This window comes from Oryctolagus cuniculus, chromosome 18 (genome assembly GCF_051225735.1).
Source record: "Oryctolagus cuniculus isolate XC-2025 breed Fujian yellow rabbit chromosome 18, ASM5122573v1, whole genome shotgun sequence".
NCBI lineage: Eukaryota > Metazoa > Chordata > Mammalia > Lagomorpha > Leporidae > Oryctolagus > Oryctolagus cuniculus.
In genome coordinates this window covers 3,772,142-3,797,500 of record NC_142884.1, presented here as the reverse complement: position 1 = coordinate 3,797,500, position 25,359 = coordinate 3,772,142, and the positions used below count along the sequence as shown (strand labels likewise).

The 25,359-nt window shown below is 65.2% G+C and overlaps 1 protein-coding gene across 2 annotated transcripts; it reads right to left on the bottom strand.

The window, feature by feature from the left end:
• Window positions 1-9,035: 9,035 nt before the first annotated feature.
• On the bottom strand, window positions 9,036-23,597 carry RDH13 (retinol dehydrogenase 13). 2 transcript variants are annotated; one of them, XM_070063152.2, is made up of 7 exons: window positions 23,413-23,597; window positions 22,389-22,507; window positions 21,654-21,809; window positions 12,101-12,205; window positions 11,263-11,475; window positions 10,550-10,651; window positions 9,036-10,058 (listed from the first exon to the last, which is right to left on the bottom strand). In XM_070063152.2, exons 1-7 carry the CDS (start codon window positions 23,475-23,477, stop codon window positions 9,829-9,831), a joined length of 990 nt encoding a protein of 329 aa, XP_069919253.2. In that variant the 5' UTR covers window positions 23,478-23,597; the 3' UTR covers window positions 9,036-9,828. The 2 variants fall into 2 exon arrangements, with proteins under 2 accessions (XP_069919253.2, XP_089175788.1); XM_089319662.1 differs by having other exon boundaries at window positions 21,689-21,809; window positions 23,413-23,514.
• Between the last annotated feature and the right edge of the window lie 1,762 nt (window positions 23,598-25,359).

Sequence of the window (25,359 nt, the reverse complement as noted above, 5' to 3'; positions counted from 1 at the left end):
AGGGGTTTCAGCTGGGGGAGCCCTACCTCGTGGGTTCCCCTGGCCCTGAGTCCCCCGTCAGCGGCCCCTACAGAGTCACGGCCACTCCCTCGCCCAGGACGCACCCGGCTCCACCCGACACAGGCTGAAGAGGAGGGCGACGGATGGAGACGGACGGAGACGACAGCCCAGCCGACAGCCGCGGGGGCTGGGCGGACCTGGGGATCGGCTGACTTCCCACTGGGTCCCAACCCCTGCCCCACAAAACCACTAATTCATGCAGTTCAAGGGCTGCTGCTGCACCCTTATTATTTATTTCACGTGAAAGGCAGAGAGACAGAAGGGGAGAGACAGACAGACAGAGAGGAAGAGCGCGGCGTCTGCCGTCCAGGGTTCCTTCCCCAAATGCCTGCAACAGCCGAGACGGGGCCAGGCCGACGCCAGGGCCCAAGTGCCCGAGTCACGGCCTGCGCACCCCGGAGTCCAGAGGGCGGAAGGCCGGGCTGGCGCAGAGCCGGGACTCAAACCCAGGACGCTGGTATGGGACGCAGGCGTCCCTGTGACATCTTCACCTCTGAGCGACACACTGAGTGCCTGCTGGTGCAGGGCAAGTCTCCAGGTGCTGGGGAACACTATTGAGTGCCTGCTGTATACAGGGCAAGTCATCGGGTGCTGGGGAACACTGATTGAGTGCCTGCTGTGTGCAGGGCAAGTCACCAGGTGCTGGGGGACACTGACTGAGTGCCTGCTGTGTGCAGGGCAAGTCACCGGGTGCTGGGGAACACCGACTGAGTGCCTGCTGTATACAGGGAAAGTCACCGGGTTCTGGGGAACACTGACTCAGAGTGCCCACTGTGTGCAGGGCAAGTCACCGGGTGCTGGGGAACACTGATTGAGTGCCTGCTGTATATAGGGAAAGTCACCGGGTGCTGGGGAACACCGACTGAGTGCCCACTGTATACTGGGAAGTCACCAGGTGCTGGGGAAACACTACTGAGTGCCCACTGTATACAGGGCAAGTCTCCAGGTGCTGGGGAACACTGATTGAGTGCCTGCTGTATACAGGGCAAGTCTCCAGGTGCTGGGGAACACTGATTGAGTGCCTGCTGTATACAGGGCAAGTCTCCAGGTGCTAGGGAACACTGATTGAGTGCCTGCTGTATACAGGGCAAGTCTCCGGGTGCTGGGGAAACACTATTGAGTGCCCACTGTATACAGGGCAAGTCACCAGGTGCTGGGGAAACACTATTGAGTGCCCACTGTATACAGGGCAAGTTTTTGGGTGCTAAGGAAACCGTGAGGAACCCACTCAACAGGAGGGTCCAGACCACAAGGGGAAGTGTTAGAACACGCAGAGCTGGATCTGTGACCAAGCTGGGTGCACACGTTCGGGTGGGGGGCTCTTTGAGATGAGCTCAGGGGACCCAAGTGCAGGAGAACCACCCTTCCCGGCGGCAGGAGCAGAATGCACCAAGGGCAGAGGGCAGAGGGCAGAGGGCAGAGGGCGGCCTGGGCGACCCACGCACAGAGAGGCCAGTGGTGCGTGGGGGGCGGGGAGAGGCAGCAGGGCCTGGAGGGGACTGCGAATGCCAAACCGGCCACAGTGGGCTCTGTGCTGCGCTAGGAACCGGGATTTTCAAATGGGAGTAAGAGAAGGGGTGGCGGAGGCCGTGCCGCAGCCTCTGGGTGCTGCTGAGGGCTCCGCGCGTGACAGTGATGACGGTTGGGGGGGGGGGTGATGAGCGCTCGGCGATGGCGTAGGTGGATGCCGAGGGTGGGAGGGGTCCTCAGGCCATTCGCCAATGCTCAGCTCTCCCGAGGTTCTTAACGGCTGCCCTGAGCGGCCGTCAAACCCTCCACCGGACACACAATGCTGAGAGTCCAGAGGGCAGCGGGAGGGCCATGGCCAGTGCAGAGCCCGACTCACGTCCACCCAGACGGCTGCAACTGCCCCCACCCCCATGTTTGATCCCGCGGGATCTGGACACCACCACCCCCGGCTGCTCCATGGCACTGGTGCTCAGAGGCGGCGCCTCCGTGGTCCCAGGCTCACCCAGAAGGACTGTGGGTGATGCAGGGCAGACCCTCGTGGGCAGCCGTGCTGGCTCAAACAGCTTCTGTCCCCCACGGGGGAGGCCTGGCTCCGGCCTCAGCCGCAGCTGTCGCAGGGTCTGGGGGATGACGGGGCAGACAGGAGCCCTCTGTCTCTCAGACTCCCTGCAAACCCCTCACACAGCCTCCCACACCCACCATCCGTCTGCTGCTCCTCAGTGCCCCACGTTCGAAGCCATGTGTTCGGTCCACACTGCTGTCACTCATGTAGGAGGCGGGTTCAAAGCCCCAGCACACAGGACAGCCTGGGACCACAGCGTGGGCTCAAGGCGCTGGCTTGGAGCAGTGTGTGTGCAGTGAGCTGAGAGCAGAGAGCCTGGCCACGCGGAAGCCGCAGCCGACGTCACCACGAAGGCCTGAGCTGCCTGCGCCACCAGCGGCGGGCACCCCCGTGGGCCCGTCACTGGGCCACTTCACAAAGGAGAAACCTGGGGCCCACGCAGGAAACGGCTGAGGTCCGAATCTTACCCGCCCCCGCCGCCGAACCGCCCACCCCTCTGCAGAGGAGGGAGCTGCCAGCAGACCGCGGGGGCCCGGACCCTGTGCTGATGTCCCAGTCCTCTGCCCCTGCCCGCCCCACGCTGGCCTGCTGGTGCCGGACTGAGGATTAAAGCAACAAGGGGAGGTCGGGTGTGGACGGGGAGCAGGGCCCACTGGGCCACCTCAGATTAAAAAAAAAAAAAAAACCTTGTGTGCCCGAATCCTCCGGTCCAGAGACAGCCGTTCCCCAATTCCTCGTGCTCGGGGCCCCAGACCCGGGTCGCAGCTGACAACGGGGGTCATGGGGGGTCCCCCAGGCCCCAGGAGAGGCGCGGGGTGCGCAGCTCGGGGGGCCGCAGAACACCCCCCACCCCCCACCCCGCGCACTTACCAAGACAGGAACACGACCCCGGCCCTGCCCAGCTCCCCAGCCCCGTAGGGGGAGCTTGACAGCCCCGCCAGCACAGGAAGGGGCGCGCTCACCGCACCCCGCCCCGGAAACCCCGGCTGCGCGCGGCTGCGCGCGTTTCTTGCGGGCAGGCACCAAGCAGCGCACGGCCCAGAGCGCCACGTCCGCCTAGGAGAGGTGAGGCTTCTCCCCACAGGCCGGAAGGAGGAGGAATCCCGCACCCAGACAGGGAGGCTGCTGTGGGCGGGGCTGCGAGCTGGGGGAGGGGATTTGGGGCCGCCCGGGGTTGCGCAGTCTGAGGGTGCCCGCACTGGCAGCGGTGGACCTGGCTGGGCCCTGTGGGCAGCCCGTGAGCTCAGCTACTGCAGCACCTGCATCCCCTCTGAGCCCTGGTTCGAGTCCCTGCTGCTCCACTTCCGATCCAGCTCTCTGCTGTGCCCTGAGAAAGCAGAAGATGGCCAAGTGCTTGGGCCCCTGCACCTGCATGAGAGACCCGGAAGAGGCTCCTGGCTCCTGGCTTCAGCCTGGCCCAGCCCTAGCCATTGTGGCCATCTGTGGAAGACCTCTCTCTCTCTCTCTCAAATAAATACACCCTCAGAAAAATGTGCAACTTAATTGGTCATAATAGAAGATTCAAGAGGTTTTTCATGCCTGTGATTAATTTTATAAATTTCAAATTTCTACACCGAACCACGACCTATTCCCTAACAATGAGACCCCTGTGTTCTCCTTTGTAATTCTTTTTATAATTCTTTTTACTTACTTGAGAGCCAGGAGGGACAGACAGGCAGGCAGAGAGAATTCCTGCTCCACTGGTTCACTCCCCACAGCAGCCAGGGCTGGGCCAGGTCAAAGCTGGGAGCCAGCAACTCAGTCACAGCCTGCTACTCTACCCAGGTGCTGCCTGCTACCCGCTGCCCCCAGCGTCTGCGTTAGCCGGAAGCTGGAGTCGGGATCCAGAGGCAAGACCCGAGCCCAGGCATTCCGATGTGAGGCCTGGGATTCTTAAAGGCTCAGCCCCACACTCTAATTCATCTACTTGAGAGGCCTCTGCGTGCCGAGAACAGCCGCGCTCCGAGACCCACGCCCCCGTGTGCAGACGAGGGCCGCAGGCACCGACAGGTGGCACAGAGCCACGATCGGGCTCCAGGCTGGGATATTAACAGGCGCCTGAGACTCCTGCTGGCCTCGACCACCACTCAGGACTGACCTTGCATCTCAACAAAACAGCACAGAAAGAGGACAAACACACAGCACGGCCCCCCTCCCCCAGCTGCCAGAGAACACGCAGGAGACAGCCACGGCCGGGCAACTGCCCCAGACGTGTGCTCACGGGAACATTCACACAGCCACGCCCAGCTGTGCCTGCTCATGGACGGCGTCTCTGAGCGGGGATCACCCGAGGGGACCTCGGCCAGCGCCCATGTCCGCACGCGCTGGCCTGGAGCTGTCCCCTCCACTGGTGCTGACAGAGGAGCCACAGGCAGTGCGCCTGGCCCCGCTGTCCCGGAGCACGGCACCCACAGATCCCCTCATGGCGACCACGCGTGCCGCTGGGAGCAGCGGAGAGGCTGGGGTCCTACTGACCTCAGCCTGTAGCTCCCTCTCCCCTCCTTCCCGAGCGTTGGGGGTCTCTCCCTCTCTCTCTCCCCCTCCCTCCCTCTCTCTCTCCTTCCCTCTCTCTCCCTCCCTCTTCCTCCCTCTCCCTCTCTCTCTCTCCCTCTCTATATCCTCCCTTCCTCTCTCTCCCACTCCTTCTCCCTCTCTCCCTCCCTCTTTCTCTCTCCCTATTTCCCCCCTCTCTCTCCCACTCTCTCTCTCCCTCTCCCTCTCTATTCCCGCCCCCCCCCCCCGAGCTGTTGTCAGCTCAAACAACAGCCGGTGGCAGCTTTGACATTACAGCCTGTGTCAGCTCAGACAACAGCTGGTGTCAACTCAGACAACGACCGGTGTCAGCTCAGACAATGGCCAGCATCAGCTCACTCACAACAGCTGCCCCGTGAGCCTGGAACTGTCCACCACAGTGGCCACGAGGCCACTAGTCCCGGCTGCTCCTCTTCCGATCCAGCTCTCTGCTGTGGCCTGGGAAAGCAGAAGATGGCCCAAGTGCTTGGGCCCCTGCACCTGTGTGGGAGACCTGGAAGAAGCTCCTGGCTCCTGGCTTCGGATCGGCGCAGCTCCAGCCATTGTGGCCATCTGGGGAGTGAACCAATAGATGGAAGACCTTTCTCTCTGTCTCTATCTCTGCCTTTCAAACAAAATAAATCTTTAGTACTGGAATCAGTACTCCCGGCACTCGGTGGGTGGGGCTAGGGTCCTGCTCACACCCTGCACCGCCCAGGAGACCCCCACAGTGAGGAACAAGGGACGTGTGGCCCTGGGCAGTGCTGAGTTCCAGGCTCCTGGGTCAGCCCAGCTCTGGGTGTTTCGGCCATTTGGGGAGTGAACCAGCAGGCGGAAGAGCTTACATTTTTCCCGTAAGAGCAACTTAGAGCCCGGAGAGGACACCCCAGGGGCCGGCGTGGCGGTGCAGCCGGCGACGCCACCGCCTGCAGCACTGGCGTCATCCACGAGAACCCGACCCGGCTGCTCTGCTTCCGATCCAGCTCCTGCCGAGACGCGTGCGAAAGCAGCGGTGCTTGGGCCCTGCCACCCACATGGGAGACCCAGATGGGGCTCCTGGCTCCTGGCCCTGGCCTGGCCCAACCCTGGCAGCTGGGGCCATCTGAGGAGTGAACCAGCAGATGAAAAGCTCCGTGTGTGTGTGTGTGTGTGTGTGTGCTTTTGTCATTCTGCCTTTCAAAGAAATAATGAAATCTTCAGAGGAAGAGGAGAAGCAGGAGCACCAACGAGACCCCCGCTGCCCCAGAGCCCCATGACCGGGGAGAAGCTGCTGGGCTGGCCCCTCCTGGGGAGGGGGCACTGCCCGCCCCCACAGCACGGGGCCTAAGGCGCCCGAGTGACTGCACAGAAGCCGCTGGTCTCGGGGCCTGTTTATTTCTCCGGTGTCTGCCAGGTACCTGGAGACCTCTGCAGCCCGAGACCCAAGCCAGGCAGGGCGTGGAGACCCAGTGGACGTCCCGCCACGACACCCCAGCCTGGAGCACGCCGGGAGGGCGGTGCTGCCGCCTGCTGGAGCTGGGCAGATGGCGACTGCAAGTGCTTCCCGTGACTCCAGCAACGAGGCTGGGCGCTTCCAGAAAAAGGGGGCTTGCTTAGCTCACAGGGTAGCTGTCAAAGATTTTATTTATTCATTGGAAAGGCAGAGTTGCAGAGAGTGAGGGAGAGGCAGAGGCAAAGAGATCTTCCATCTGCTGGTTCACTCCCTAAATGTCCACAAGAGCCAGGGCTGGGCCAGGCTGAAGCCTGGAGCCAGGAGCTTCATCCGGTCTCCCACGTTGGGGCAGGGGCCCAAGCACTTGGGCCATCCTCCACCGCTTTCCCAGGTGCGTTAGCAGGAGCTGGGTCGGAAGTGGAGCGGCCAGCATTGAAGCCGGTGCCCATATGGGACGCCGGCGCTGCAGGAGGCAGCTTCGCCCACTGCACAACACCAGCCCCAGCCTTGGAGGCGACTCCCTTGATTCTGCTCCGGTGCGGGTGTCTGGGGGAAGCTGTGTGCTGGGGGCCCGGGAGACGGGAGGGGCCCCAGTGATCCCCGTACACGGACAGTGCCGAAGGACCTCCCACCCAGCCCCACACTTACATGTTTTAAGTATGTTTTATTTCATTTTATTTGAAGGCAAAGAGAGTTCTGTTCCTTCCCCCAATGCCTGCAGAAGCTGAAGCCAGGAGCTAGAACTCCCTGCAGGTCTCCCACGTGGGCGGCAGGGGCCCAGGCACTTGGGCGGTTGTCTGCTGGGCCCCTGGGTACTCAACAGCAGGGAGCTGGATCAGAAGCAGAGCCCCGAACGGGACGTGGGCGTCACAGCTTGTCTCCACCACTGCGAACACCTGCCCGGATTCCAGGCACGTGCGCGCCAACTCAACCCTGGGTTCACGCGGCGTTCGATAGTCCACACCTACCGGGCACCGCGCCCTCTGGCGGCCGCTGGTGAAGGTTCTGACTCGACAGCGCCCTCTTCTGCCCAGTGTGGTGGACTACGGCTTTGTGCTAGCCAGCGCTCTGGCGGGAGGGTGGCTGGGGCACAGGAGAGGAGCAGCGTCCTTGGTTTCGTTTCCCGTTTTCTTGAATTCCCCAAACTGCCCCCTCGTCCTCCCTTGGCCGTTTCCCATGCAGCATCTTGCTCTCACACAGGCTGATGTTTGCTGTTCAACAACTGGAGGGACGAGGACCCCGACCACATGTCCTGGGGCCCCGCAGGAGCCGGGCACGAACCCTTGAGCTGCAGGACCACGGAGGAGCCAGGGGGCATGGAGGGAGGGGTCCCGGGGCTCAGCTCAGTGGCTGACGACATGTGACATTTTCTACAACTAGTGCGCCAGCCCCGTCACAGCCCTGAGCGCTCCCTGGGGTCCTCACAGACGGCTGGGCTTTGGGACACACCCCAGACCGCCTCCTTCTGCCCTGAGCAAGTCTGCGGTCTCCTGGGGTAGACAGTGTCACCTCCGGCTCTCTGGAGGTCACAGCAGGGTCCACCAGCCACCTCACTGTGAGCCAATGTCTCCACACCGCGGGGGGTGGAGGAGGCTGAGCCCCTGAGCCGCAGGGCACCCAGAGGCCGGCCACCTGCGCTGGGCTCTGCCCCTCCAATCCGGACACGGGACGCCCTAGAGTGGACACCGGGTCCACCTTCCATCCCCAGGGTGCCACGAGAAAGGTAAGAGTAAACCGATGGCCGCATTCTCCGTCAGAAAACCGCGAAGAATCGGGAGGAGAAGGGCGAGGCGCGGCCGGCCGGCGAGGACAACCCTCCACCGCGGTCAGTCTGAGCCTCGCAGAGCCCGTGGAGCTGGGCCAGCCTGGTCGCGACAGAGCGGAGCCGAGGGCAAGCAGGAGAACTCAGGGCGACTCCACAGAGTGCCAAGACGTCCACGTCTGATCCCCGGGGCCGGGGTGGCGGGAGGGGCATCGCTCACCGGCCGGCTTCAAAGCAGGGCCGGGACCCTGGGTCATGCGGCAGGGGGCAGGGGGCAGGGGGCAGAGGGCCAGGGCTGAGCTACGGGGCCGCCTGGAGCCACGAGGCTTCCGTTGTCGGCCGTGAGCCAAGAGGCGCAGGCCACCCTCAAACAGAGAGGGCGGTGCCCAGGCCGGGGAAGCGCCAAGCTGGCGCCACGGCGGATGCTGGTTCAGCCCCGGCCCGCACCGCTGTCGTCTCCCGTTCTCGCCCGAACCCCACGTCCCTTACACAGGCACCTCGAGGGCACCCCGACATCAACAACTACAGCCACGAGGTGGGCGGAGCCTCTGGCCACCACCCAGCTTGCCGCCCTGGTAACACTCAGAATGAAATTCCCGGCCGGCGCCGCGGCTCACTAGGCTAATCCTCCGCCTTGCGGCGCCGGCACCCCAGGTTCTAGTCCCGGTCGGGGCACCGGATTCTGTCCCGGTTGCCCCTCTTCCAGGCCAGCTCTCTGCTGTGGCCCGGGAGGGCAGTGGAGGATGGCCCAAGTGCTTGGGCCCTGCACCCCATGGGAGACCAGGAGAAGCACCTGGCTCCTGCCATCGGATCAGCGTGGTGCGCCGGCCACAGCGGCCATTGGAGGGTGAACCAACGGCAAAGAAAGACCTTGCTCTCTGTCTCTCTCTCTCACTGTCCACTCTGCCTGTCAAAATAATAAATAAATAAAACATGCAAAATTAAAAAAAAAAAAAAGAAATTCCCTAAACGGGGACGCTGGCATCCCACATGGGCGCCGGTTCAAGTCCCGGCTGCTCCACTTCCGATCCAGCTCCCTGCTCATGCTCCTGGGAAAGCAGTGGAGGACGGCCAAGTGCTTGGGCCCCTGCGCCCACGTGGGAGACGCGGATGGAGCTCCTGGCTCCTGGCTTCAGCCTGGCCCGGGCCTGGCTGTTGTGGCCATGTGGGAGTGAACAGCGGGTGGAAGCATGCTCTTTCTCTCTACCCTTCAGATGAATAACCCTTTCCTTTCAAGGTGGGGGTTTGACAACTGTTTAATTTCCTAGACGGAACAGACGTGGGGCTGGTCCAGCCCACAGCCACTTCCTCACGGCCAGGCAGTCGGCAGCTGGTGTCCCAAGGCGACCCAGCGACAAGGCCAGGTGTGCGTCTGCCTGTGCCCCGTGCACAGGGTCCGGCCTGGGACCCACAGCCTCCTGCGAGGTGGGAGTGACTGCCAGTCCCCCGGCTGGGAAAACTCAGACAGGGACGGACGCACACGAGGTGCCGCGGGGCACCAGGAACTCCACGGGGTCTGTCAGACAGCTCGCTGTTAACACAACCCCACACAGGCCGCTGCCGCCAGCGAGGGCTTCCGGCACCCCCACCCCGCCCCACCCCAGCCGGGGAGAACCGACCGCTCCCAGCCACTCCCAGCGCAGATTCCCAAAGGAGTCACCTGCGGGGAGGCAGAGACCCAGCGCCAGGCAACCCACCCGCCGTCCAGGGCGCTGAGGCCGACAGACACACGGCACCAGCCCTGCCCCCTAGGGAGCGCTGTGGGCATGGCAGCCAGCAGTCCTTGGGTTCATGTGGTGCCAGCTCTGTCCCGCTAGAGGGCGCTGGGGCACAGGAGCCAGCGGTTCAGGCACAGGTGGTGTCGGCACTGCCCCCTAGAGGGTGCCGCAGGCATGGCAGCCCGCAGGCCTGGGTCTTGAGGCTCTCGTGGCGTCAGCACCGCCCCCTGGTGGACGACAAGGGCACGGCCAGCAGCAGTCCGTCTTCACCTGGCCTCTCCCCCGGCAGACCTGGGTGGCTCTGCTCCAGAGGCTACTTGGGGACAGAGGACTCACAGGGCACCTCCAAGCCCACCAGACGGGCGCTTTCAGCCCACAGCCTCCGGGCGACCTGCTCGTCCTCAGCCTCAGGGGCCACCGCCTTCTCTTTGAGCCCATGGAAGTACCTTCCAGAAACGCCCTCCACCTGCTCTGCCACGGCCAGGTAGACGCTGGGCTGGGCCGCCAGCTGGGGGCTCTTGACCAGCAGCCAGAAGATCGGTCCTGCAATCGGTGCACACGCTGAGGGAGGGGCCCGCAGGGAGCCCACCCCCACCTGTGCCCATGTGCTTCCCAGCCCACTTGCTGCCTCCCCCAGGAAGCCTCCCTGGCTTTTCCCAGGAAGATGGAGGCCCCGAGCCCTCCCCCTAGCCCTCCGCCCTTACAATAATTCTTACTTAGGGAACGCACCCACTGCAGCCTCACCAAGATTCTCTGTGCAGAGCAACTGCCCACTAAATGTGGGCTACAATCGCCAGGTTGTCAGACTACACCGGGCCCGGTGCCGGGCTGGCCCCTCTGGGGGAGGCCGCATCCACTGTGCCCCTGTGCCCCTCACTGGAAAAATGGGGAGCTGAGGCTCGGGGGTGACGGTTTCCTGGCCGGACCAGTGGTTTGGGTGGCGCCTGGCTTTCCCATGAGGCCCCGGGCTCGGGCACAGAAGAGACGCAGGGGAGGGCGGGCAGCAGCAGGCCCGGGGCGCCCCGGGGACTCACCGAGGGTGAGGCTGGAGAAGGTGGAGCCGCGCATGCCGGTGTGTCTGCCCAGCTCCGTCCGGGCCACGCCGGGGTGCAGCGCGTTGGCGGTCACACCGGCGCCTGGGAAGACGGGAGGATGAGGAAGGCCGGCGGGCAGGGCCGGGCGCCCGCCCTTCCCCGACGCTGCCGCCCTCAGCTCCGCGGCCTCCCCGTCCGGACCCCACCGTCCTCGCTGGGAGACTCGGCGTCAGGTCAGCCGTCCCGAGCGGAGCTTTTCTGGACACGCCGCTGGGTTCCGCTCCCCTCCCAGGGGTCTGCGGCAGTGCGGCGGGCGGGACCAGACCACCTCCGAGAACGGGGCCCAGGGCAGACGTCTCGGCCTCGGCACTGCCAACGTTCCGGGCCGTGAGGGCCGAGGGCATGGGGGCAGCTGAGCGGCAGTGCGGGTCTTCACCCCGCAGGCGCCAGGAGCACCCCTCCCCCAGCGGCCGTGCTCACATCTCCAGACAATGGCAACCGAAATCACCCCTAGTTGAGAGCCACTGCCTACAGCCCCAGGTGCCTGCCCGAGATCAGCAAGGACACCTGGTTAGGACAGGGATCGATTAGTGATGTCTGCCCCGGGCACCAGGAGGGAGCCAGGCACTGTGTTGTGGAGGCAGAGCCTGGCCTCTGTCCTCCCAGGCTCAGAGGGGAGGGAAGAGGGGGCTGGCGGGGCCCGCCACTCGCACCTTGCAGCCGCCGGCTCAGCTCCTTGGTGAAGAGGACGACAGCCAGCTTGCTCTGACAGTAGGCGGCCTTGGTGTCGTAGCGCCGCGTCTGCCAGTTCAGGTCGTCGAAGTCTATGTGGCCGGCCACGTGGGCCAAGGACGAGAGGTTGACGATGCGGGAGGGCGCCGAGGCCTTCAGCTTGTCCAGCAGCAAGTTGGTCAACAGGAAGTGACCTGGGTGCGGGGGACAAAAGAACTTCGTCTTGTAGTAAAGGCAGAGAGAGAGAGAGAGAGGGAGCAAGCGAGCTTCCATCCTCTGGTTCACGCCACAATAGCCGGAGCTGATCCAGGTCAAAGCCAGGAGCTTCTTCCGGGTCTCCCACATGGGTGACGGGCCATCCTCCACTGCCTTCCCAGGCCACTAGGTGGGACAGCTCCCGGGCACCTGCTGTGCCGGGCAGCGCGCTGGCCCTGGACACTGAGCCAGGAGCAGGACAGCTCTCTGTTCTAAGGGACCTGCGTCGTGGCCGGGCGGGCAGACCATGAACAAGAACACAAAGCAACAAGTGACAGTGAGAGTGAAGGAGTCGGACACACCGGCAGGCCAGCCACACCCACGTGAGGAGCCCACACCAGGGCCCGGGCAGCTCTCCCAGCGAGCCCCTGCCTCACCCAGAGCGACAGGAGAGGCACAGCAGCCAAGACTTCTCTGGCCCAGGGGCTGACGAGTGACCGCGGGGCCACCTGCCCATCCCAGAAATGGAGCAGGATCTCCCCCGGCCCAGGCCTGGACAAGTGACCGCTGGGCCACCTGCCCGTCCCAGAAATGGAGCGGGACCGCCCCCGGCCCGGGCCTCACCCAGGTAGTTGACACCGAACTGCATCTCGAAGCCGTCCTCGGTGGTCCAGTGCGGGCACCGCATCACGGCCGCGTTGTTGATGAGAATGTCCACTCGCTCCTCCTCTGCAAGACGGGCACGCGCATCAGGGTGCAGCGGTGTCCCCGACACCTGCCCCGCAGCAGTGTGTGAACCCCACATCCCACACCAGGGCGCCTGGGCCCCACTCTGCCTCCGTCTCCGATTTCGGCTCCGTGCTAATGTGCACCAAGTACTTGGGTCCCTGCCACCCACCTGGGAGACCCAGTGGCAGCTCCTGGCTCCCGGCTTCAGCTTGGTGCAGCCCTGGCTACTGCGGGCATTTGGGGAGTGAACCAACAGGTGGAAAACTGATCTCCTTCTCCGTCTCCCCCCTCCCTCCCTCCCTCTCTCTCTCTTCCAGTTTGTGGCCCCGTGACCCCAGGACCCCCTCCCCCACTGAAGCCTTAGAGCCCTCCCCTGCAGGCTCCCTGGGCCTCAAGCAGGGAGCCGGGGAGCGCGGCCGACAGGCGCCTCTCAGTCCCAGCCCGACACCCAGCTGGCGCAGTGGGGAGGAGCTGTAGCCGACAGGCGCCTCTCAGTCCCAGCCCAACACCCGGCCCGCACAGCGGGGAGGACACACAGGCTGCAGCCTGTCTCCTCGTCTGTAAGACAGGCTGAGCAAGGGAGACCACCCCCACCATCACACGGGTCTCAGGCTCCGCAGCCAGGCCCAGGCCCGGGGGCCGAGACAGCAGGGTGCATGTCCCCTCTCCCAGAGGCCGCAGGGGCCACGTGAAGGCATCGGCACGGCCAGTGCCACCTGACCCCGGCCGCTCGCTCTCCCTGGCTGTGGACGGCGGGACGCGAGCCTCACGGGGTTACGTCCACCCTTCCTGGACCACCTCGGTGAAGACCCTGCCTCCAAACAAGGCCCCCTGCAGAGCCACAGTGAGCCCTAGGGTTTTCGGCAGATAACCAGTCAGGGGACCCACACCCAACACCGGGACCTTGATCTCGCTCTTCACGTGGGGAGGAGGGGTGGGGCGGGCCAGCCAAGACCCAGCCCTCCCCAAGCCCCAGCCAATCACGTGGCCCTGTGACTCAATGCCCCCTTTGCAAAAGAGCCAACAGTACAGACCCGCCTGCCCGGGGGAGACCTGCAATTATCATTCACCGAGCGAGCACTTGCTAACACCTACTTATTTCCGGGCACTGGAAATACAGGGTGGACAAGACAGCCAAGGCCCTGCCTTTGCGGGACGGACACGCCGGCGCCACGAGACTCAAGGCACGCGTCCGGGGACCGGTGACACAGGCTCGGACTGGAGAGAACAGGGCTGCTCCAGGGAACCCCGGGGGCGCTGGGGGGCAAGAGGCGAGGCCCCAGCCAGCAGAGCAAAGGCCCTGGGGTCGTGGGGCACCCGTGGCGCTCCCACTCACTTCCTGTTTTGCTCCACCGGGATACCTTTGATTTTCCTTGCGTGTTAACTGCGATAAAACACGCAGAGTGCAAGAGGTGCCCTGAGGTCTCCGCTCTGGATGCCGGCCTCAGGAAAACACGAGAGGCCGGCCCTCCACCCTGACACGGCTCCCCCCGCTCCCCCAAAGCCCACTGCAGACAAGGCGTTTCCTGCAGGAGGAAGAAGAGGAAGAAGGCTGAGAGGCAGGGCGCTGCACACACGTGCCGTCCCCACCCACGGGAGACCCCCGCTGACTTCCGGGCTCCCGGCCTCTGCCTGGGGCCGCCTGGCTATGCGGGCATCTGAGGGGCTGCACGGCCCAGCCCCCTATAAACTCTGTACAAAGCCACCGTGCATTCCTCCCGCGAGCGCCCACCACCGCCTGCGGGGCCGAGGGAGAGAGGCCGCCTCAGAGACGCGGACGCCCTCCCGGAGGGAAACCGCGGAAGGGCACGAGGACGCCCACAGCAGCACGCCGCGGTCGCGAACGCCCGGGAGCCAAGCGCCCGCGCAGAGGGGCGGTGAGCTGGGCCGTCGGAGCTCAGGGCCAGCGGGGCTGCACGACACAGCGGGACGCTGGGAGCATGGCATCCTGAGAGGGTGGGGCAGCGGGGCAGCACTGGGTGTGAGGGGGCGGCGGGGGCAGCACCGGGTGGGGGGGGCAGAGGGGGCAGCACCGGGTAGGGGGGCAGTAGGGGCAGCACCAGGTGTGGGGGGGCAGTGGGGGCAGCACCGGTGTGGAGGGGCAGTGGGGGCAGCACCGGGTGTGGGGGGGCAGTGGGGACAGTACCGGGTGGGGGGGGCAGTGGGGGCAGCACCGGGTGTGGGGGGCAGTGGGGGCAGCACCGGGTGTGGGGGGCAGTGGGGACAGTACCGGGGGAGGGGCAGTGGGGGCAGCACCGGGTGTGGGGGGCAGAGGGGGCAGCACCGGGTGTGGGAGGGCAGTGGGGACAGCACCGGGTGTGGGGGCAGTGGGGGCAGCACCAGATGGGGGGAGGGGCAGTGGGGGCAGCACCGGGTGGGGAGGGCAGTGGGGGCAACACCAGATGGGGGGAGGGGCAGTGGGGGCAGCACCGGGTGTGGGGGGGCAGTGGGGGCAGCACCGGGTGTGGGGGGCAGTGGGGGCAGCACCGGGTGTGGAGGGGCAGTGGGGGCAGCACCGGGTGTGGGGGGGCAGTGGGGGCAGCACCGGGTGTGGGGGGCAGTGGGGGCAGCACCGGGTGGGGAGGGCAGTGGGGGCAGCACCGGGTGTGGGGGGCAGTGGGGGCAGCACCGGGTGGGGGGGCAGAGGGGGCAGCACCACTTGGGGAGGCAGAGGGGGCAGCACCAGATGGGGGGAGGGGCAGTGGGGGCAGCACCGGGTGTGGGGGGGCAGTGGGGGCAGCACCGGGTGTGGAGGGGCAGTGGGGGCAGCACCGGGTGTGGGGGGGCAGTGGGGGCAGCACCGGGTGTGGGGGGCAGTGGGGGCAGCACCGGGTGGGGAGGGCAGTGGGGGCAGCACCGGGTGTGGGGGGCAGTGGGGGCAGCACCGGGTGGGGGGGCAGAGGGGGCAGCACCACTTGGGGAGGCAGAGGGGGCAGCACCACTTGGGGAGGCAGAGGGGGCAGCACCAGATGGGGGGAGGGGCAGTGGGGGCAGCACCGGGTGTGGGGGGGCAGAGGGGGCAGCACCAGGTGTGGGGGGGCAGTAGGGGCAGCACCGGGTGTGTGGGGCAGTGGGGGCAGCACCGGGTGGGGGGGCAGAGGGGGCAGCACCACTTGGGGAGGCAGAGGGGGCAGCACCACTTGGGGAGGCAGAGGGGGCAGCACCAGATGGGGGGAGGGGCAGTGGGGGCAGCACCGGGTGTGGGGGGGCAGAGGGGGCAGCACCAGGTGTGGGGGGGCAGTAGGGGCAGCACCGGGTGTGTGGGGCAGAGGGGGCAGCACCGGGTGTGGGGGGGTAGTGGGGGCAGCACCGGGTGTGGGGGGGTAGTGGGGGCAGCACCGGGTGTGGGGGGCAGTGGGGGCAGCACCAGATGGGGGGAGGGGCAGCGGGGGCAGCACCGGGTGTGTCACGGCTCTGCTCTGTGTAAGGGGTGGTGCACTTACATTTGCCACTTGCTGTATATATGCATACAACCGGCCAGCAGGTTAAGCCTCCGCCTGCGACACCAGCATCCCACAAGGGTACTGGATCCAGTCCCGCCGCTCAGCTCCCTGCCAATGCCTGGGAAGGCGGCAGAGGGCGGCCCAAATCTTCACCCATGTAGGAGACCTAGATGGGGGCCAGTGCTGTGGCGCAGCGGGTAAAGCCGCCACCATATGGGCGCCAGTTCCAGTCCCGGCTGCTCCACTTCCCATCCAGCTCTCTGCTGTGGCCTGGGAAAGCAGTAGAAGATGCCCAAGTCCTTGGGCTCCTGCACCCACGTGAGAGACCCAGAGGAAGCTCCTGCCTCCTGACTTCAGATCGGTGCAGCTCTGGCTGTTGTGGCCATCTGGGGAGTGAACCAGTGGATGGAAGACCTCTCTCTCTCTCTCCCTCTCCCTCTCCTCTCTCTGTGTAACTCTAACTTTCAAATAAGTAAACAAATCTTTAGCCTGGCCCATACCTGGCCATTTTGTCCTTTGGGGAATGTCTCTCCTCGCTCTGTACCGCTGCCTTTCAAATACGTAAATAAAACCTTTAAAATAAACAAACACGTGACACAGCTCCCAACAGGCTGCACGAGGAGCAGGACGGGCGGTGAGGGCTCCGCACCACCCCCGACCCACAGGGCCGCGCTCCGGGACCCCCGCGGAAGCCGGGCACTCCACGTGCTGTCTCTTCCTGCACGCGCGCACCTGTCGCGAAGTGTGATTCCCAATCGGGCCCAGCGTGAGAGCAACCGGGATGAAAGAAACAGGACGGCACGGAAGCACGCCAGAGCAACAAGTTCAGGAATTATTTCCAGAACTTTCCACGTAACAGTTTTCTACTTTTTTTTTTTTTTTTTTTTGACAGGCAGAGTGGACAGTGAGAGAGAGAGACAGAGAGAAAGGTCTCCTTTTGCTGTTGGTTCACCCTCCAATGGCTGCCGCAGTCGGTGCACTGCAGCTGGCACACCGCGCTGATCCGATGACAGGAGCCAGGTGCTTCTCCTGGTCTCCCATGGGGTGCAGGGCCCAAGCACTTGGGCCATCCTCCACTGCACTCCCGGGCCACAGCAGAGAGCTGGCCTGGAAGAGGGGCAACCAGGACAGAATCCGGCACCCCGACCAGGACTAGAACCCGGTGTGCCGGCGCCGCAAGGCGGAGGATTAGCCTAGTGAGCCGCGGCGCCGGCAGTCTACTTTTTTTAAATGAACTCAGAGCCCACACCTGACTCACCGGTGTCCCCGGCGTCACCCGAGTCTGCCGAGCAGGACACGGCGATGAGTCAGCGTCACCGCCCTCCTCCCCACCCCCGCGGTCCCCCCCCCGACCAGGGGGGCACCCCACCGCGTGTGGCAGGTGAATGCTGGGGTCCTAACCCCACGTGAGTGCTTTGAGGGGAAGGGTCTGCAGCCCAGACCCTAGTCCTCAACACAGGGACCCACGGGGGACCCAGCGTGGGGGTCTCGCCCCGTCGGGGGAGGCCTGACCTGGTGGCGCCTCCTGCAACCTGGCCCTGCCGGCCCCTGGCTGGAAGCGCCCGTGGGCTCACGGCCGTGTCGGCCGACACCCGGAATCCACACGTGTACGCAGAGCGGTGTTCTACAGAACCCGCCCCCTGCACGCGCGGAGAGGCAGAGGCACACGCGGGCTCTATGCTCCCGCGTGGGGTCTGGCTGCTCTGGGGGCCAAGGAGGGCCCCGAAGCCCGTGACCAGTGCCCTCTGTGTCCCCAATAGGGACCTGCGGGAGGGACCACGTGAACACAGGGGCAGAGACTGGAGCAGCAGGCGTCCAAGGTGCCCGCAGCCCCCGCCCGGCCTCCACAGTGGGGTCACAGGGGGCGCCCACGCCCTGCCAGTGGACCTGCAGCCCCCAGGATTGGGGGGCTGGTCACAGCCGCCCCAAGGGACAAACTCAGGGTCTCACAGCAAGAGCCACCTGGGTGCGTTCTCACCGAGGGCGGACGAGGGGGCCGCCGCACGGGCGACAGGCAGCACAGCCCCCAGGGCTGGACTCGGCGGCTCCGCACCCAACATGGGGACGGCTCTGGTGGCCACGCCAGGGCGCGCTGCTCCTGGAATTCAGAGGTGGAGGCCAGAGACGCACTCAACACGGGACAAGCCGGGACAGCCCAGCGTCAGCGTGCTGTGATGGACACGCTGGCCCGGAAAGACAACCAGGCACCGGGGCCCAGGAGGCGGCCACCGAGAACACCAGGACCGGCGTCCCCGCCGCCGCCGTCCACCCCGCCCAGGCCGGGCCCAGCCAGGAACGAGCAGGGCCAGGGCGTGGGCCGGGCACAGCCCGAGACCCACAGGGGAGGGGAGGCCCGTGGCCGCGCGAGGGAGGGGCCTGTCCTCACCCCAGGCCCCGCGGGACCCCGGCTCCCACGGCGACGGCACGGGGCGGGGCCCCCACCAGGATCGGTGTCCCGGCAGAGACCTGGCTGTGCCCACCGCGGAGACACAGAGAGGGCGGCAACCCCGAGACTGGACTGTGAGACAGACCCTGCTGTATACCACGGCCTGAGACTGAGACAGACCCCTGCTGTATACCACAGCCTGAGGACTAGGACAGACCCCTGCTGTATACCACGGCCTGAGGACTGAGAGACCCCTGCTGTATACCACGGCCTGAGGACTGTGAGACAGACCCCTGCTGTATACCACAGCCTGAGGACTAGGACAGACACCTGCTGTATACCACGGCCTGAGGACCGTGAGACAGACACCTGCTGTATACCACGGCCTGAGGACTAGGACAGACGCCTGCTGTATACCACGGCCTGAGGACTGTGACAGACGCCTGCTGTATACCATGGCCTGAGGACTGAGACAGACACCTGCTGTATACCACAGCCTGAGGACTAGGACAAGCCCCTGCTGTATACCACGGCCTGACACTGAGACAGACGCCTGCTGTGTACCACGGCCTGAGGACTGAGACAGACGCCTGCTATATACCACGGCCTGAGGACTGTGACACAGACACCTGCTGTATACCACGGCCTGAGGACTGAGACAGACGCCTGCTGTATACCACGGCCTGAGGACTGAGACAGACGCCTGCTGTATACCACGGCCTGAGGACCGTGAGACAGACGCCTGCTGTATACCACGGCCTGAGGACCGTGAGACAGACGCCTGCTGTATACCACAGCCTGAGGACCATGAGACAGACACCTGCTGTATACCACGGCCTGAGGACTGAGACAGACGCTTGCTGAATACCATGGCCTGAGCACTGAGACAGACACCTGCTGAATACCACAGCCTGAGCACCGTGAGACAGACGCCTGCTGTATACCACGGCCTGAGGACTGAGACAGACGCCGGCTGTGTACCACGGCCTGAGCACCGTGAGACAGACGCCTGCTGTATACCACGGCCTGAGGACTGAGACAGACGCCTGCTGTATACCACGGCCTGAGGACTGAGACAGACACCTGCTGAATACCATGGCCTGAGGACTGAGACAGACGCCTGCTATATACCACGGCCTGAGGACTGAGACAGACGCCTGCTGAATACCACGGCCTGAGCACCGTGAGACAATGCCTGCTGTATACCACGGCCTGAGGACTGAGACAGATGCCTGCTATATACCACGGCCTGAGCACCGTGAGACAGACGCCTGCTGTATACCACGCCTGAGGACTGAGACAGACGCCTGCTGAATACCATGGCCTGAGGACTGAGACAGACACCTGCTGAATACCACGGCCTGAGCACCGTGAGACAGACACCTGCTGTATACCACGGCCTGAGGACTGAGACAGACGCCTGCTGAATACCACGGCCTGAGACTGAGACAGACGCCTGCTGTATACCACGGCCTGAGCACCGTGAGACAGACGCCTGCTGTATACCACGGCCTGAGGACTGAGACAATGCCTGCTGTATACCACGGCCTGAGGACCGTGAGACAGACACCTGCTGTATACCACAGCCTGAGGACCGTGAGACAGACGCCTGCTGTATACCACGGCCTGAGGACTGAGACAGACGCCGGCTGTGTACCACGGCCTGAGCACCGTGAGACAGACGCCTGCTGTATACCACGGCCTGAGGACTGAGACAGACGCCTGCTGTATACCACGGCCTGAGGACTGAGACAGACACCTGCTGAATACCATGGCCTGAGGACTGAGACAGACGCCTGCTATATACCACGGCCTGAGGACTGAGACAGACGCCTGCTGAATACCACGGCCTGAGGACTGAGACAGACGCCTGCTGTATACCACGGCCTGAGCACCGTGAGACAATGCCTGCTGTATACCACGGCCTGAGGACTGAGACAGATGCCTGCTATATACCACGGCCTGAGCACCGTGAGACAGACGCCTGCTGTATACCACGGCCTGAGGACTGAGACAGACGCCTGCTGAATACCATGGCCTGAGGACTGAGACAGACACCTGCTGAATACCACGGCCTGAGCACCGTGAGACAGACACCTGCTGTATACCACGGCCTGAGGACTGAGACAGACGCCTGCTGAATACCACGGCCTGAGACTGAGACAGACGCCTGCTGTATACCACGGCCTGAGCACCGTGAGACAGACGCCTGCTGTATACCACGGCCTGAGGACTGAGACAATGCCTGCTGTATACCACGGCCTGAGGACCGTGAGACAGACACCTGCTGTATACCACAGCCTGAGGACCGTGAGACAGACACCTGCTGTATACCACGGCCTGAGGACTGAGACAGACGCCTGCTGTATACCACGGCCTGAGGACTGAGACAGACGCCTGCTGTATACCATGGCCTGAGGACTGTGAGACAGACACCTGCTGTATACCACGGCCTGAGGACTGAGACAGACACCTGCTGTATACCACAGCCTGAGGACTGTGACACAGACCCCTGCTGTATACCTCAGCCTGAGGACTGAGACAGACGCCTGCTGAATACCACGGCCTGAGACTGAGACAGACGCCTGCTGTATACCACGGCCTGAGCACCGTGAGACAGACGCCTGCTGTATACCTCAGCCTGAGGACTGAGACAGACGCCTGCTGAATACCACGGCCTGAGACTGAGACAGACGCCTGCTGTATACCACGGCCTGAGCACCGTGAGACAGACGCCTGCTGTATACCTCAGCCTGAGGACTGAGACAGACGCCTGCTGAATACCACGGCCTGAGACTGAGACAGACGCCTGCTGTATACCACGGCCTGAGACTGAGACAGACGCCTGTTGTATACCACAGCCTGAGGACTGTGAGACAGATGCCTGCTGTATACCACGGCCTGACGACTGAGACAGACGCCTGCTGAATACCACGGCCTGAGACTGAGACAGACGCCTGCTGTATACCACGGCCTGAGACTGACGCCTGTTGTATACCACAGCCTGAGGACTGTGAGACAGACACCTGCTGTATACCATTGTCTGAGGACTGTGCGACATAGGCCCCTACTGTATACTCCATCTGAAAAACTGCGATACATAGATGCCCACTGTATACCAGAGCCTGAGGACTGTGAGACATAGATGCCTACTGTATACCACAGCCTGCAGGACTGCCAGACACAGATGCCTACTGTTTACAAGTCAGCCCAGCTGCGACACCAGTGCCTCACTCCAGGCTCCCAGGGGAGAGCGGGTGCTGTGGGCTGGCGGTGCAGGCCCGCGAGCCACTCCCGCCAGCGCCGGGAAGCCCGGACTTGACCCTGCATCCTCTCACCCTGACCACAGCGGCTCCGCGCTCCGCGCCGTCTCGCCCCTCCCACCTGAGGGTGGCCCGACGCATCTCTAGCCGTGTCCCCCCAGGCGCAGGGGCGGCCGGCCAGGGGCCGCGGCAGGGAGCGGGTCAGAGAGGAGGGACCGGTACCGGGTCCCACGCAGCTCCTCCGGCTTTGGCGCTGTGCCCGACGCCCACCCTTGGCGGCCAGGGAGAGGCAGCGAACGTTTTCCGAAGGGGCCAGGCTCCCCGGGGCTCCCTGGGCTCGGCCGCCCAGCCCCTACCTGCGATGATCCTCGCGGCAAACTCGCGGACGGACCTGAGGGAGGCCAGGTCCAGGTGCCGGGCGCTGACGTGGTGGTTGAGGGTCTCCCCGCGGATGTCCTTGGCTGCCGCCTCGCACTTGCCCATGTCACGACACGCCAGGATGACCCTGGCCCCTGCAAGCCCAGACCGGAAGACCTGAGTACGCACGGCCAGGCGCGCGGCCCAGTCAGAGCCAAACGCGCACCCACCGGCCGCAGCCCCGCCGCGGAGCACTACGCAGCCAGGAAAAGGCCTGGTGCGAGCTCTGACCCCAAAACCCGTGGGAAGACGCGCGACAGGCGAGCCCCACGGAGGTGCCCTGGGGAGGGGGGGCGGCCGTGACGGTGGCCCCGCCACTCTGCGGCTGTCCCCAGCTCACGGGGCTGTGCACTTGCAGGGCGAGCTGCGTGGTCACCCCAGTCGTCTGCTCATCAGAGAGCCGCAGCAGGACACGGGAGCGCGCACGCGCACCGGGCGCCGCCCGCCCTGCCCGCTGAGCGCCAGCTCCCACTCCTCCCTCCTCCCTCCCGGGCCCTGGCCGCCGCTTCCCGCCTCTGTGAACCCGGCTCCCCGGGTCTGTGGCGTCCTAGGGCGTCCGGCTTAGTCCAGGCAGGCGGGACCGCTGGTCAGCGAGGCGGGGCCCCGTCCCGCGTGCACCTGCCTGTGTGCGCGGGCACAGCTCTCTCTGCGGACCCAAGGGCAGGCGGCCGTACCTCTCCTGGCCAGCTCCAGGGCTGTCTGCTTCCCGATGCCCGTGTTGGCCCCCGTCACGATGGCCGTCTTCCCGGGGATGGTGGCCTTGCTGGGGCAGGCCCCGCCGGCGACGTGGTCCCTGGAGGGGAGGAGCCGCGGTCAGCTCCGTGCGTGGCGCCCCGCAGGCGCCAGGGCTCACCGTGTCCGGGGCTCCGTGTCCGGCTGGGCCGGCGCCCGGGGAGCCGCCCTGGGGACACAGCTACAGGGCCGCACCACGGCTTCTGCATGTCTGCAACCTGATTTCAGAAAAACAGAGAGCGCTCCCGTCCCTGGGCCTCTCCCCAGACAGCCAGGCTGGGCAGAGAGGGCTAGGCCGAGGCAAAAGCCAGGAGCTGGGATGCCCTGGGCCGTGACCTGCCCACTCCAGCCTGGTGAGACCCCGGCCGTGACCCCGCGTCCCCGCACCTGGGGTGCCCCTGGGCCGTGACCTGCCCACTCCAGACTGGGGTGACCCCGGCTGTGACCCCGCATCCTCGCACCTGGGGTGACCTGGGCCGTGACCTGCCCACTCCAGACTGGGGAGACCCCGGCTGTGACCCCGTGTCCCTGAGCCCCACGTCCCCGCACCTGGGATGACCCCGGCTGTGACCCCGCGTCCCCGCACCTGGGGTGACCCTGACTGTGACCCCGCGTCCCCGCACCTGGGGTGACCCTGGGCCGTGACCTGCCCACTCCAGCCTGGGGTGACCCCAACCGTGACCCCGCGTCCCCGCGCCTGGGGTGACCTCGGCCGTGACCCCGCGTCCCCGCGCCTGGGGTGACCCCGGCCGTGACCCCGCGTCCCCGCGCCTGGGGTGACCCTGGCTGTGACCCCGCGTCCCCGCGCTTGGGGTGACCCCGGCCGTGACCCTGCGTCCCCGCGCCTGGCCGCCCTCCCGGCCCGGGAGCGCGCTGCCGGCCGAGGGGCGCGAGGACTCCCGGCCGCGGGCGGGCGAGCCGGCCCGCTGTCCCCGGCCTTGCGCTCCCGCCGCGGCGCGTACTCACTTGAGCAGCACGGCGCCGCCCATCGCCGTGCCCAGCACGGACAGCGGCAGCACGTAGCGGCTCATGCCGGCCCGGGAGCGGGACTCGGGCTGCCGGGCCGCCGCGGGGTCTGCAGCGCGCGTGCGCGGCCCACGACCGGGTCGGAGCTCTGGCGTGCGGCCCGCGGCTTCCGGGAGGGCCTGGGGGCGTGGCCGGGGCGGGGCTTCCAGGGCCGGGACCTATGGGGATGGGCCCCGAGCGCAGGTACAGCTGGGAGTGGTAGTCTCGGAAGCGGGGGGCGGGACCTAGCAGCCCGTTCGGATGACGTCACACTCACCCCGCGCTTAGGCGCAGTGCCGGTCTGAGGAGAGATCCGGGTTCGATTCCCGCCGCCGCTGCACCCAGACTCCAGGTGTCTGTCAAACCTATTATCCTCTTTTCCGTATCTAAAGATCTGTGGTCACCACAGCACCTTCTGTGTAGATCAGGAGAACTTGACACTTCCCGTACTAGAATCTAGGACCTAGCGGCCTGGGGGACAATGGAGGAGAGGCTGGGGTCTGGACTCGGGCTGGGTCTGAGGGAGGAGGGGCTGGGCCTGGACCCCTGGTCTGAGGGAGGCGGGGCTAGGGCTGCACCGCTGGTCTGAGGGAGGAGGGCGGGGCCCTCGAGGAGGAGCAGCGTGGTCCTCACTCACTCCGGGACACAGAAGTCTCCGCATGGACATCACACTGCGGTAAAGCAAACACACCCAGAAGAAAGCACCCAACAGACTCTCGTTTCGCTTGGAGATTCTGCCGGGAGGCCGCGTCTGCTGTGCCTGGGCCCGGCAGACCCGAGGGCTCCCTGGCAGCGAGAGCCAGCTGCCGTACAGGTGCCGTGTGTCGCGGCTTCCACGACCCATGGACGTCGCCGTGCGGCCTGCTCCGGGGCGGGAGGACGGTGGGCGCCCTGGCTCTGTGGCTTTCACCCTCCGGGGCTGTGACCCCTTCTCCCAGGAGAGCTGCGTCTCGATCTGCAGGGCTCCGAAGCCGAGGACCGGGGAGGCAAAGGCGCCACTCGGCCCGGGTCGGGGCCAAGAGTGGAGACCCAGCCCGAGGACCAGCAGACTTCCCAGGGCAAGGCAAACCTGAGTAGGGTTTTGATGGATGGGTAGGAGTTCTGGGAGATGTGGCAGCATTTCCAGGGGCCGGTGGCTCGGGGATGCAGCTGGAAGCTTTAACGGGGCGCAGCTGGTTAGAGATGTGGCCGAGAGGAGAGAATAAAAGCAAACAATTGACCAGCGACCTGGATGCACCTGCTGTTGTACCATGTGATATTTTTCTTAACTTTTCCCCCACGGTCCCTGTTGCACAGAGCAGAGACCGAACATAGCGTTTAATCCACAGCAAACCGCACGAAAGGTGCGCTGGCGGGGAGGCAGCAGGGGTGGCCGGGTCTGAGGGTGGGGCCAGTCTGCCTTCACGCCCCCCCACCTCTTCCTAGATGTGTACCTCACCCCCCCACCCACCCCGACTCCGCTTGGGCACCTGAATCACAAAGTGTTGGTATCCTTTTTTTTTTTTTTTAATTTTTTACAGGCAGAGTGGACAGTGTGAGAGAGAGACAGAGAGAAAGGTCTTCCTTTGCCATTGGTTCACCCTCCAATGGCTGCTGCGGCCAGTACACCGCGCTGATCCGAAGCCAGGAACCAGGTGCTTTCTCCTGGTCTCCCATGGGTGCAGGGCCCAAGCACTTGGGCCATCCTCCACTGCACTCTTGGGCCACAGCAGAGAGCTGGCCTGGAAGAGGAGCAACCGGGACAGAATCCGGCGCCCCGACCGGGACTAGAACCCGGTGTGCCGGCGCCGCAAGGCGGAGGATTAGCCTAGTGAGCCGCGGCACTGGCCTGTTGGTATCCTTAATATGGAAAGAGCATTCTTGAATCAATAAGGAAAAGAAAGAGGGCCCATCCCGCTGAAGCAAAGG